General features: G+C 44.3%; 1 protein-coding gene across 3 annotated transcripts in view; it reads left to right on the top strand.

Moving 5' to 3' along the window:
• The window catches only part of PXK (PX domain containing serine/threonine kinase like), a 148,667-nt gene that overhangs the window by 80,443 nt on the left and 53,381 nt on the right, over positions 1–14,843 (top strand). For all 3 annotated transcript variants that reach the window (XM_068133402.2, XM_068133403.2, XM_068133401.2), the window contains exon 11: positions 7,578–7,695. In XM_068133402.2, coding sequence (XP_067989503.2) covers positions 7,578–7,695 — 118 coding nt within the window. The remainder of the gene's footprint in view (positions 1–7,577; positions 7,696–14,843) is intronic.

Below are 14,843 nucleotides of genomic sequence, written 5' to 3'. Positions count from 1 at the left end.
TGTTCCTGTGTCCACCGTACGCAATGTTATCAGGAAGTTTAAGGCCCATGGCACTGTAGCCAATCTCCCTGGACTGTAGCCAATGGACAAACAGACAGGGGTGAAAACATAACTTCCATCCACCTTTGGTGGTGGAGATAAAATTTTTACAAAATGAAAATTTCCGATTTTATACAACCTTGACTTTTGACCTTTTGATCGAAAAAAAACAACAACAAAACAATCAGCTTCTGGGTTTGATTGGTGAAACCGCTCAGTGTTCCACCTTACAAATTCTTTAAATTTCAGGTAAATTCGATGAAAATTGATGATTTTAGGTGACGCTGACCTTTGACATTTTGAGAAAATTATTAAGTTATCTTCCCCACATTATCATAATATGGCTTTGTTGAAACTTTGATGACAAAACTCAAATGGTAAAAAGTTATGGCCCAGACACACGCACACAATTACAAAATCCCTGTTCCCACTGTGCGGGGACAGGATAAAAAGCATTACAAAAATAAATGGCTAAACGGTTTATGGATGGCATTGCCAAAAAATATTCAAACAATTTATAGGGATGGTGTTGGGCTAGCGTTGGGCTAGCGGCTAGGGTGCCAGCTTAGGATCCTAGGATCCTGGGTTCGAATCCCGGTCGATCGCTGAATTAACGCCAGGGGGGTTGACTCAGCCTGTCATCCTTCCGAGGTCGGCTAATTGAGTACCAGTTCACTGGTAATTCCCTGGTTGTCGTAAAAGGCGACAAAAAGAGTTGGCGGCAGGAAGGGCATCCGGCCGTAAAACATTGCTTCAAAAAGGAGACCGAAAAACAACAACAACCACGGTCCCCGAAAAAGGCCAACCCCCGCTTGCGGGGAAAAAATGGCCTCTAAAGGTGTTTTTTTTTTTTTATAGGGATGGCAGCGTGAAGCCATGCAAGGTAGCAAGCTCAACATGTTTAGTGAAATAATTATTTGGGATTGCCGTGCTTTTTACACTTTTATTTAACTTCATCTGAACTTTGTTTTTTTGTCCCATTTCAAATCGTTGAGCCGTTCGTTTTCTAGGTTCTATATGTCCTAGAGAGCTGAAATTTGGGCCACGGTCGTCTTTTCTGGTGCATTTTCATCTATCAAAATTTAATATAAAAATGATAAATAAATAAAAAGCTTTGAAACTTAAAAAAAAAAAAAGTGTGTAGCCTTAAAACATGTTTTTTCGTTTACTTGTTATACACTAAAAGTGAAAAAGAAGCAAAAGAGGTCGTTCAAAAATGGAAACGTGTAATGGAGAATAAAGGTTCACAGGTTAACCTTGATGAAACCCAGGTTGTGATGATTTGCAAAGAAAGAAAGGAAAGGAAGTGGACATGGCCTTATTCAAGTTTTGGAACGGGAGTTTGAAATTCAATTCAAGGTAGATCATATTATAGTTGATGTCACGAGGTGCAGTGGTTTCTTGTGAGGATAAATCATTTTAAGAAAAAGAAATGCTCCCGAGTTCAGAAATTAATTATAAAAAGGTCCAAAAGCTCTTTTACCTTGGAGACATGATAGAGGCATCAGGAGGAGCATCATACGCCATGAGATAAGGAATAAGGTGAGCTTGGAATAAATGGAGCCAACTAGGTGGCAGAATGAATCACAGACACATTCCTTGTCATACCTGTGTTTGTTTATAAAGCCTGTATCAGACTGGCAATGATGTATGGAAGCAAAGCGAAGATGTAAAAAGACTTGTAAAGGATAGAGATAAAAATTAGAACGGCACTCAGTAAAGTGCATACCTCCACCAGGCTGAATAATTTACATTGTGTATCCCACTGATAGGCCGGATGTGTATTTGAACCTGAACCAAAATCTAATCAGCTTGTTCTTGTCTTGTCGCCTTACCAACTCATCTACCGAGTTTTGTCTGAATCAATCCATAACTTTTTGAAATAACATGTTATTTATTGTTTTTGGCACTACCACTCAATGGTGAAGTCACTTAAAAAAACAATTTAATGGACAATTGACATTTTGTAGTTGAACGAAATTTTCGAACTGGGCTCCTTGCATTTCCCCTTGCAATCAGAAATTCTGATGTTGCCTCGAGTCCCTGAACACGGAGGAGAACTCAAATCTACTTTTCCTTGGGGAGTGTACACTTTTGCACGTTCTCGCTCCACCATTTGTAAAATGTAATAAATAAAACTAGATGCTACTGATGACATCATCATTAACCACCTTTAGAGGCCATTTTTCCCCGCAAAGCGGGGGTTGGCCTTTTTCGGGAACCGTGGTTGTTGTTGTTTTTCGGTCCCCTATTTGAAGCAATGTTTTACGGCCGGATGCACTTCCTGACGCCAACCCTTTTTGCCGCCTTCAACGACAAACAGGGAATTACCAGTGAACTGGTACTCAATTAGCCGACCTCGGAAGGATGACAGGCTGAGTCAACCCCCCTGGCGTTAATTCAGCGATCGACCGGGATTCGAACCCAGGATCCTTGGATCCTAAGCCGGCACCCTAGCCGCTAGCCCAACACCAGGGATTCATCATTAACCAAATGATGACATCATTAACATATAGTATTCCCCATGGGGAGTACTTGGCAACGCACCATTTCAATTTTTTTCCATGTAGCAGTTTCAGAGATAGAGGTGCAACGTTTTTCGATTTTTTTTTTCAAGATGGCGCCTGTACCACCTGACCTATGACGCCATAATTGTCATTTAAAATATTTTACAGGAGGAGGCGCTCCTATGGTTAAAATGTTGTGTCCATCGGACTCAGATGCAGAGATTGTTTTTCATACTAATCAGATCGAGCGTTGTACTTGTCTAATTATGACGTCATAATGAAGGAACCAATGACATCATAATTAACATATCTTATTCCCCATGGGGAGTACTTCCCAATGAGCCCATACTTCAAGTTTTTCCATTTAGCTATTTCTGAGGTTTAGAGGTGTAACGTTTTTCCAAGATTGCGTCCGTGCCACGTGACCTATGATGTCATAATTATGAATAAAAAAAAATTATACAGGCGGAGGCACTCCTATGGTAAAATTTTGTCAATCGGATCAATGGTTGGTCCCTCGGGGGTTCTGGTCCCTCGGGCGACGAGGCTTGCTTCGAGCTCTCCACGGCATCGAAGTTTGAGTGTTTTCCCATTCGTGTCTTTGTCGGGTTTCCGCTGGTTGTTTTGTTGTGTGTGTGTTGTTGTGTGTTTCTGTTTAGTTTTGGTTTTGTGGTTGTTGCGGATTTGTGTGTGATTGGTCGTTTTTTATTCGCGCGTCGTGCGTGGCCTGGTCTTTCCGGGCTCCCTTCCCCCCGTCGGTGTTTTGTGAGTGTAAGTTATTTCCTTCATAGTATTTGCTTGTTTCTTTGATTTTCTTTTCTCCCCCCTGCCTCTCGCGGGCATCTTACCCTTTGTCCGGCGTTTTTAAAAACAGGACAAACGGATAGACAAAGAATTCTATATTGATTCTTTCTCTCCTCCCGGACACGTGCTTGTTCGCTCTCCTCCTCGTCTCGACGTGTGCCTCGCCCCCTGTATCTCGTTTTTCTTCCGCCTCTGCTCCTTCTTTCTCAAATCCACGTTCTCGCTTGGAGACTTTTCCCAGATTGTTTTTCATGGTTTTCATGGTTGTTTGGATATTGTTGGAATATGTTTAAACCGCACAGCCGTGATGCTGACGCCGCCCTCCCCTCCCCCCCCCTCCCCCCTCCCCAGAATTTCCATGTTTTAAACGTTTCCCAGTGTGTACCCTGGTCAGAATAGGTACACCGTATCCCTGCGTGTCGTAAAAGACGACTAAGAGGGTTGGCGTCAGGAAGGGCATCCGGCCATAAAAACATTGCCTCAAAAAGAGAACCATGACAATTACAACTACATATGGGCAGGGTGCAGCCCGAAGTGGAGATCGGTTTCTGAGGTTTGGGACATGGAATGGAGGGACAATGACAGGGAGATCAGGAGAAGTGGTGGAAGTATTGGTCAGAAGAAGAGTGGACATATGTTGTGTGCAGGAGATGAGATGGAAGGAAGTGGTGTGAGAATGGTGAAGGGTAGGCAGGGACAGAAATACAAGTTTGTGTGGCAAGGGTGCCCGGAGGGCGTGAATGGTGTTGGTGTCCTGTTTTCTGAGGAGTTTGTAGACAGTGTGGTGAGTGTGACTTGAGTGAGTGATAGTTTGATGATGGTGAAAATGATGATTGGAAAGCTCTTGGTGAACGTCATCTCGGGATATGCTCCGCAGGTTGGTCGAAGCGATGAAGAGAAGGACAAGTTCTGGTGTGTGATAGAGAAGCTGATGGAAAACGTGAAAGATGAGGAAGTTGTTGTGGTGGGAGGAGACCTGAATGGACATGTGGGAAGGAGTATGGATGGTTTTGAGGGAGTTCATGGGGGTTACGGATATGGTGCGAGAAATGGAGAAGGTGAAAGGATTTTGGAGTTCGCTGATGGAGCTGATTTGTTGATTTGTAATACTCAGTTCCAGAAAGAGGATAATAAGCTTGTTACATACATGTCAGGTGGGTCGACGACAACCGTTGACTACCTGATGGTGCATAGGCGAGATAGGGGGCACCTCCGGGACACAAAGGTGATCCCGGGGGAGGAGGCTGTTTCACAGCACCACTTGGTTGTCTGCGACATAAGGGTGAAAGGTGCGAGGAGAGCTCGGCGGGTGAAGTACCAACTGAGAATGAAGGTGTGGAGGTTGAAAGAGGTGACAGTAAGGGAGGCATTAAAAGAGAGGCTGAGTAGGGTAGAGGATGATGATGTTGAGCTTGAAAGTGGTTGGATGTCAATGAAAGCTAGTCTGTTGGGAGCCGTTGGTGAGGTATGTGGATGGACAAAAGGACCACCGAGGCACTCGGAAACATCATGGTGGGATGATGAAGTTGGAAAGAGGATTGACGAGAAGAGGAAGAAGTTCAAGGAGTGGCAGAAGGCGAAGGGTACGGGAGCAGAAACAGCAGAGCATGAAAGTTATAAGGCAGCCAGGAAGGCTGCAAAGAAAGAGGTTGCAAAGGCGCAGGAGGTATGTAGGAAAATGTTCGGAGAGCTCTTGGATTCGGAAGAGGGTCAGAGAGCGGTATTCAGGATTGCAAAGCACATAGCGAAAGAGAGGTGTGATGTGATGGGGGTGAGTTGCTTGAAGGATGAAGTGGGACAAATCGTTGTCGACCCAGATGGAATTAAAGGAAGATGGAAAAGATATATGGAAATGCTGTTGAATACAGAGAATGAATGGGATGGCAACATAGAGAGTAACCCAGTTTTAGGACCGGCAGAGAAGATAACTGAGAAGGAAGTTGAGGAAGCGATAAAAGCAATGAAGAGTGGAAAAGCGGGAGGGCCGACGGGAGTTGTGGGAGATATGTTGAAGGCAGCAGGAAGTTGGGGTGTGAAGAGAATGACAGAGATCTGTAATCTGGTGGTGAAAGAAGGCCGCATTCCAGTGGATTGGGAACTGAGTACTCTCGTCCCTCTATACAAGGGGAAAGGTGACCCTCTGGAGTGTGGCTCGTACCGAGCGATTAAGTTATTGGAGCATGGAATGAAGGTATTGGAAAGGGTGTTGGCGAGGAGGATAAGGAAGAAAGTGAAGATCGACGAAATGCAGTTTGTATTTATGCCAGGAAGAGGAACGACAGACGCGCTTTTCATTGTGAGGCAGTTGCAGGATAAGTACATGGAGAAGAGGAAGAAGTTGTTTTTTGGGTTTGTTGATCTGGAGAAAGCATTCGATAGGGTCCCCCGCAAAGTATTGACATGGGCATTGAGGATGTTAGGAGTTGAGGAATGGTTGATCAGCGTAGTGATGGCAATGTACAAAAGAGCGCGCAGCCGCGCACAGCTGTAAGCACGAAGGACGGGAACAGTGGTGAGTTTGAGGTGAAGGTGGGAGTGCATCAGGGGTCGATACTAAGTCCACTACTATTTGTAGCTGTGATGGAGGTGCTGGCTCAGAACGTAAAGGAGGGTTTACCGTGGGAGTTGTTGTATGCAGATGATCTGGTGTTGATTGCGGAAAGTATGGATGGACTGAAGGAAAAGATGAACAAGTGGAAGGAATGTATGGAGACAAAAGGTCTGAAGGTGAATATCGGAAAGACGAAGGTGATGGCAAGTGGTAAAGCATGTGGTGAGGTGGAAAGAACTGGGAAGTGGCCATGTGCTGTGTGCAGGAAGGGTGTCGGAGTGAACTCCATTCAATGTACAATGTGCGCTGAGTGGGTTATTTACCAGTGTGGCAGCTACATTCAAATGTAAGGTGTGCACAGGGGAAGCTGCAGATGGAGGAAATGTTGAGTTGGATCTTGGAGACGGCGTGAAGTTGGAAGGTGTGAAAACATTTTGCTACCTCGGAGACATGCTGAATGGAGAAGGTGAATCAGACTCGGCAACGGTTGCTCGAGTGAGATGTGCACGGAAGAAGTTTCTGGAACTGAGTGGCGTGCTGATGAGGAGGAGAGTGTCGCCAAAGCTGAAGGGAAAGGTGTATGCTGCATGTGTGAGAAGTGTTATGATTTATGGGAGCGAGACATGGGTAATGAACGTAGAGCAGCAACGAAGGCTGGAAAGGGTGGAAATGCGAATGGTTCGATGGATGTGCGGAGTATCGTTGAGAGAGAGGAAGACAAATGATGAATTGCGAAAGATGATGGGAATAGAGCCTGTGATTGATGCTGTGAAGAGGAACAGGTTGAGATGGTTTGGTCATGTGTTGAGGAAGAATGAAAGTGACTGGTTGAGAAGAGTGATGGAAATTAATGCAGAAGGAAGTAGAGGATGGGGAAGACCGAGAAAGACTTGGCTAAAGATGGTGGAAGAAGAAATGCGGGCAAGGGGGTTAACAAGGAGAGATGCAGAAAATAGGGCAAATGGAGAAGATTGTCATGGGGACCGCAAGGCTAACCCCCGCTCTAGCAGGGAAAATGGCCTTAAAATGCATGTTGTTGTTGTGTTGTTGGATCAATGGTTACCGGGAAAGTTAATTTTAAAAATGCAGACGCACGTACACCACATGTACGCACGTTACATACGCAATTGAATGCCTAACCCCACTTCGCTTCGTGAGCGCAGGGTAATAAAACAGCCTGGAATGAATCGTACATTATTTTATAACATTATCCTTTGGCGAGGACTTTTGGATCACTGTACATTGTTTTTTGCCCTCTCTCAATTGTGAAACTATTGTTGAGTGTCGCTAAAATAAAGAATTCCGAGCTCCGAAATCAGGAAGCGATTAAAAATCAATACCAGTGAAGAAGATCTAGGAAGTGAACGCATGATAAGTACAGTTATGTGCTACAAAGGTCAGAAGATTAAGCTGCAAAGAAAGCAATGAAGTTTGTGGTGGAAGGAACAAAACAGAGGATTAGAATTACATGGATTGTAAATGTCAAAAATATGGAATGTTTGGGTTTACACAACAAGAATACATTGGATATATCCGTATGAAGGAATGCCATCGTTCGACCAATGCTGTTTAGAAAGGGGAAGATGGTTGTTCAATGATTGTTGTTGTTTTTTTACATGTGTGGCAACCGTTGATTGCTTTGCTAAATGTTCTGATGACAACATGTCTGTTCACAGGCAATGGAGGTTGGAGATGTGTTTGCATTTGGCTTGTTGCTCTTCGAGCTAGCGTATGGCCGACCACCAGACACCATCCCTGTGGAAACATTTGAGCCATCCATACCACCTCTTGTCGGTACTTCTCCATACTGCAATTTGTTATTTTATAACAATGCGGAAAAATGGTACATTGTACATGTGGGGATTTCCAAGTTGGCAATGAGGACCGCTGGTAATTGCGCTCCTGTCCTTGAATACCTCTCCCCATGGATCAACCAAAGTAGGCCGAAACTGTTTGGTCGTGTGTTTAAGATAATGGCGGATCACTGGGCAACTCTTGCCGTGAAGAAACAACAGGTTTATTGGACAGAGGGACACGACAACACGCATGGAGAAACCTCGGCCGAAAGATAGACAGACACGAATGGATAATATATTGTTACGGACGCTGGGTTCGGGGTTCACCACGAGGGGGGTTTCTCTGACTCTCCCCGACCTCTGGCCCTGCAGGCCGCTGTGCCTTAAATATGTCTGTGGCCTGTCGGGTTATACAACTACCGACGCCAATTGATACCACCAAATATGGCAGGTTCCTTGCTCTTTTACAAACGTGTTAGCTTTCCAGCGGTTTGGTGATGCCAATTGGGTTAAGTTCCTTCAGGACGCACTGGTGTATCTATTATGTACGGCCGGGCAGAACCGTGAGTACTCTGACGTGGTATGAGCGATCGTTGGGGAAAACTTCCCGGCTATTGATTTGCACACATTAAGTCGAGCCAATGGATGGAATGAGAAAACGGGCAGGATGGAATATCATTTACCAAATAAGAGATGCACATTTACAAAGCACATTAAACAATCATGAAGCACCTATGTGCAGGCACCTCAAGCAATCATGAAGCACGTATGTGCAGGCACCTCAAGCAATCATGAAGCACGTATGTGCAGGAACCTCAAGCAATAATGAAGCACGTATGTGCAGGCACCTCAAGCAATCATGAAGCACGTATGTGCAGGCACCTCAAGCAATCATGAAGCATGTATGTGCAGGCACCTCAAGCAATCATGAAGCACGTATGTGCAGGCACCTCAAGCAATCATGAAGCACGTATGTGCAGGCACCTCAAGCAATCATGAAGCACGTATGTGCAGGCACCTCAAGCAATCATGAAGCACGTATGTGCAGGCACCTCAAGCAATCATGAAGCACGTTTGTGCAGGCACCTCAAGCAATCATGAAGCATGTATGTGCAGGCACATCAAGCAATCATGAAGCACGTATGTGCAGGCACCTCAAGCAATCATGAAGCACGTATGTGCAGGCACCTCAAGCAATCATGAAGCACGTATGTGCAGGCACCTCAAGCAATCATGAAGCACTTATGTATAGACACAACGATCGTCAATCAAGAAAGGCATATAAGAGCAGATCTTAACCCATAGCACTTACTTTCCCCTTCTACATTCATACAAACTTACCTAAACATAGGGCATGGCACCAGTAGAATCATTCCGGGGAAATGTAGCGAAGGTCAAGAAGATGTATGTGGAGGCAAGGCATTTCGTAGTTCTTTGACTCACCCCATGGACGTGTCGGTCCCAAAATGGAAAAGCAATAAGGAAAAGGGGAGGGGAATTAAAGCAGAATGGTTTGAGTGCAAGTGAGAGCAGCATTTGCTACATCAGTTCCTGGAGGAAATCTGTGAGGTGCGAGTGTCGACCTTGTCCAGACGGATGGATAGGTCAATCATTGATAACTTCTTCAACTGTAATGCTTTTTATGAGTCTAGGTAGATGAATTAGAGATTCCTAGAGGGCTGCAAGAGACAGATAACGTATGTCGGTGATTGAGCTATCTTCCCACGCAAGGGACCCTGTACCTCTCTCACTCTCGTGCCTTTACCCTGTGCTCGACTGGTCGCCACACTGTCTTGCGCAGCTCGTCCTGGCTCCAGCACATCTCATCCTGGCTCCAGCGCAGCTTGTCCTGGCTCCACTGCAGCTCGTCCTGGCTCCAGCACATCTCATCCTGGCTCCAGCTCAGCTCGTCCTGGCTCCAGTGCATCTCGTCCTGTTTCCAGAGCAGCTCGTCTTGGTTCCAGCGCATCTCATCGTGGCTCCAGCACAACCGGCACCAGTGGTCGACTCCTTCATGGCACAAACGGGCAGAGAGATTTTCTTCGGGTACCCAGTGCATTTCAGCAGCCACAAATGCTTTGACGTTCCGTCTTTTAAGCCCCTTGAGTGGGGAGGAGACTTGAGGGAGCAAAATTTGTAGCAGGTGAAGTTCCCGGGAGCAAAGGTTGTGGCGTGCCCTTTGACTCACCACAGTGCGTCTTCAATGGTGTGCTCACTAGCCAACACCACCTTCAATGTCAATCATTCCAAAGTCTACGTCTTCCTCCGAGTCGACTCTTCCTCCTCCAATGGGTTTTCCCACCCAGCCAGTGGTTTTTCCCACCTAATGCTTTTGAAAAGTAAGGGTGAGGTCCTTCACCTGTAATGTGGTTGTGTGGTGCTCTGATTCTCATGCTCAGGATACTCAGGATTCTCTGACTGGGTGCTGTCAGAGAATTATTACAGAAAGGGAATTTTGTGACAAAACCTACAGGTGACAAATAAACATGGGTTTGCACACAAATATCCAAAATGGTGGTTGTTTGATGTCGATGTAATTGCACAAGTTATTCAATATAATTATTCTTAGCCTGGTGTTGGCTTTGCGGTTAGGGCGCAGGCTTGGCATCCTCGGATCCCGAGTTCGAATCCCAGTCGATCGCTGAATTAACACCAGAGGGTTGACTCAGCCTGTCATCCTTCCGAGGTCGGCAAATTGAGCACCAGCTCACTGGTAATTCCATGTGTCGCAAGAGGCGACTAACAAGGTTGGCGTCAGGAAGGGCTTCCGGCCATAAAAACATTGCCTCAAACAGGGAACCATGACTGTCATGGGGCCCGCAAGGCCAACCCCCGCTCTGGCGGGGAAAATGGCCTTAAAACGATCATTCATTCATATATTCATTCATATATTCATTCAATATAATTATTCTTGGTTAAGCTGCCAAACCATTCAAAAGTCAAATTGTACATCTGGACAAAACCAATGCTGTATCGACTTCACTTTTTATCACTGAATGTAGAAGTGAAAGAAACCACCTTTAGAGGCCATTTTTCCCCGCAAGCGGGGGTTGGCCTTTTTCGGGGACCGTGGTTGTTGTTGTTTTTCGGTCCCCTTTTTGAACCAATGTTTTACAGCCGGATGCCCTTCCTGCCGCCAACCCTTTTTGTCGCCTTTTACGACAAACAGGGAATTAACAGTGAACTGGTACTCAATTAGCCGACCTCGGAAGGATGACAGGCTGAGTCAACCCCCCTGGCGTTAATTCAGCGATCGACCGGGATTCAAACCCAGGATCCTAGGATCCTAAGCCGGCACCCTAGCCGCTAGCCCAACACCTAGCTGAATGTAGAAGTGAGAGTCGGCCTATTTCATCTTTACAAACCGCTCTTTCAGTTTGCCCTTTTGAATGGAACAAAATACTCTCAAGCGTTTGCAAAATGCTAAGACTTGCTGTTTTGAGAAATATTGCCCAATTTAGACCTGATTTTTTAATTGCAGCATTCGAATTTTTTTCTGATATATTTGGCGAATAGCAAGTAAGCATAGTAAGCGAATAGTGGGTTTAAGAAATTGGTTCACGTCCGTCCTGTGTCTGTCTTATCAGTTCATGGTTGTCAGTTTATGCTTGAGGAAAAACTTTTATATCGATTGATATATTTTGAACACCAATCGGATCATGGATAGGAAGACAAGTTTGCCGTTTTACCGTACTTTGGCTCTGAATTTGGCCTGATCGCGCATGCGTAAAAAAGTTTGAGCTAATATTTTTTCTCTGCCTGCTTTGCAATCAAACGAAAATGAAAATCAATCCAAAAAGGAAACTTGCTATTTTTAAGGACGTCATCATGGACGTACTGTAAACAGCAGGCACAAATAACTAATGTTAATGTGTTGGATAGGCTGGTGTAATATACCCTGTAAAATGGTGGTAAAAGCCAGAATTAATTTATTTACGAGTTTTACAATGGAAATTTAAATTTCATTACATATTTGAAGACTGTAGAACACAAATCACCTGTCATAATACTGTGAAAATCCTCCTGTTTTGCAGGCCTTCAATTTAAAGAAATGGCCCACAGTGACCTAACGGTCATCCCTTGAGGTTGTAGTACAGACCTCTGCTAATTTGCAGGAACCCCCTGCAGCCCCCTAATCCACTGGGAGCCCCCCTGATCTGAAAAAATCAAAATCTAAGACAGAGCGATCCTGCGGACCATCGAGTAGAAGGGTTGTAGCAGGTTTCAGAGCAATCGGTTAGCAAATAAGGGATGAGTAGGAATCCAAAGTTTCATGGGGTAACTGCCCATTATCCCCTCTACCCCCATTGGAGCCCCCAATGATCTGAAATCGAAAAATGGAAGCTCGCGGGATTGTGCGGGATACCGTCTTGTATTCATATGTCAGGTTTCAGAACAATCGTCTGGGTGACAATGGAGGAGTAGCAAAAATAGCAAAAAGTTAACGGACGACAGACATCCGGACAACACGATCCATTTTATAAGTTAATCTCTTTGATAATCAAGACGAGATGACCTAATAAAAGTTTGGACGGACAGACATCCGGACATCACGATCCATTTTATAAGTTGATCTCTTTGATAATCGAGACGAGATGACCTAATAAAAGTTTGGACGGACAGACATCCGGACATCATGATCAATTTTATAAGTTGATCTCTTTGATAATCAAGACGAGATGACCTAATAAAAGTTTGGACAGACAGACACCCGGACATCACGATCCATTTTATAAGTTAATCTCTTTGATAATCGAGACGAGATGACCTAATAAAAGTTTGGACGGACAGACATCCGGACATCACGATCCATTTTATAAGTTAATCTCTTTGATAATCGAGACGAGATGACCTAATAAAAGTTTGGACGGACAGCCATCCGGACATCACGATCCATTTTATCAGTTTATCTCTTTGATAATCGAGACGAGATGACCTAATAAAAGTTTGGAAGGACAGACATCCGGACTTCACGATCCATTTTATAAGTTAATCTCTGATAATCAAGACGAGATGACCTCGTAAAAGTTCGGACGGACAGACATCTGGACATCACGATCCATTTTATAAGTTGATCTCTTTGATAATCGAGACGAGATGACCGAATAAAAGTTTGGAAGGACAGACATCCAGACATCACGATCCATTTTATAAGTTAACTCTTTGATAATCAAGACGAGATGACCTCGTAAAAGTTTGGAAGGACAGACATCCGGATATCACGATCCATTTTATAAGTTGATCTCTTTGATAATCGAGACAAGATGACCAAATAAAAGTTTAGAAGGACAGACATCCGGACATCACGATCCATTTTATAAGTTAATCTCTTTGATAATCAAGACGAGATGACCTAATAAAAGTTCGGACGGACAGACATCTGGACATCATGATCCATTTTATAAGTTAATCTCTTTGATAATCGAGACGAGATGACCTAATAAAGGTTCGGACGGCAGACATCCTGACATCACGATCCATTTTATAAGTTAATCTCTTTGATAATCAAGACGAGATGACCTAATATAAGTTCGGACGGACAGACATTTGGACATCATAATCCATTTTATAAGTTAATCTCTTTGATAATCGAGACGAGATGACCTCATAAAAGTTTGGACGGCGAGACATCCGGACATTACGATCCATTTTATAAGTTAATCTCTTTGATAATCGAGACGAGATGACCTAATAAAAGTTTGGACGGACAGACATCCGGACATCACGATCCATTTTATAAGTTAATCTCTTTGATAATCAAGACGAGATGACCTTATAAAAGTTCGGACGGACAGACATCTGGACATCACGATCCATTTTATAAGTTGATCTCTTTGATCATCGAGACGAGATGACCTAATAAAGGTTCGGACGGACAGACATCTGGACATCACGATCCATTTTATAAGTTAATCTCTTTGATAATCAAGACGAGATGACCTTATAAAAGTTTGGACGGACAGACATCCGGACATTACGATCCATTTTATAAGTTGATCTCTTTGATAATCAAGACGAGATGACCTAATAAAAGTTCGGACGGACAGACATCCGGACATTACGATCCATTTTAGAAGTTAATCTCTTTGCTCATCAAGACGAGATGACCTAATAAAAGTTAAATGGCGTGGTGTACACGGATGCTGTTTGGAACTACTTCAACAGTATTATACTTTCGGATTTTTGTTTAATGATCGTTAAAATTAGTTTTATTAAAATGAAGTAACCTTGTGCGCAGGGTGTTATGTGCTATTAACTTTCTACGTTTTGGCTTGTGTTATAATTGTGGTTTGTCATTAACATTTTTCTTTTTACCTCCTCCACAAAAGATGGATGGAGGTTGTTTTTCTTGCCTATTTGTCTGTTTTTTGTGATCAGCATATCTCGAAGAGTTGTGGCCGTATTCGGACGAAACTTGCAAACTTGCTGGACAGGTTGTGTTTGTGACGAGGATGAATTTATTCGATTTTTTATTTTTTATTTTTTATTTTTTTTTGTATACAAGATCGAGGCTCGTGAAAGAGCGAACATTAATCACACAGAAAGACAAACCGACACATAAAACATATAACATCGGGAGCGGTAGACAAGATGGGGAGAGAGGGGGAAGGACACAAACACAACATTTGAGAGCAGGGACCGAGAGACATGGAGACATCGAGAGATCTGAGAGAGGGCGAGGGCTTTGGGGGGGGGGGGGGGGGGCATGGGAAGGGGGTGGTGGGAGAGGTATAAAACATATGGACACTGCCAGGACTTCCAGGAAAGAAGTTGGAATTTCAAACAAGGTGGATCTGGGGTGAATTAGCGGGGGTAGAAAAGATCAAGGTTTTGGATGGGGGAAGATAAGAGATGGTGGTGAACAGCTGTTTTAAAGACCTGGAGGGAGGAGTGGGATTGAAGGGAGTGAGGGAGTTTGTTCCAGAAGCGGGTGAAAAGAGGAATGAAGGAGTGAAGGTGAGCAGAGAGTCTTGATTTTGGCAGTTTAACCATAAGAGGGTTGCTGGCAGATCTTGTGCGACCTGTAGGAATATTTGGGGGACAGAGCACAGAGAGAGCTGGGGGTGCAAGGCCGGAGAGGAGTCGGTAGAAGACAGAAAGACCACCTACCTGCCTGCGGTGAGTGAGTGAAAGGCCCTCAGAGAT

The sequence above is a fragment of the Myxine glutinosa genome, chromosome 12 (assembly GCF_964187855.1).
Source record: "Myxine glutinosa chromosome 12, kmMyxGlut1.1, whole genome shotgun sequence".
Lineage (NCBI taxonomy): Eukaryota > Metazoa > Chordata > Myxini > Myxiniformes > Myxinidae > Myxine > Myxine glutinosa.
Note: the sequence above shows the minus strand (reverse complement) of the source record. Positions and strands in the feature narration are given on the sequence as shown.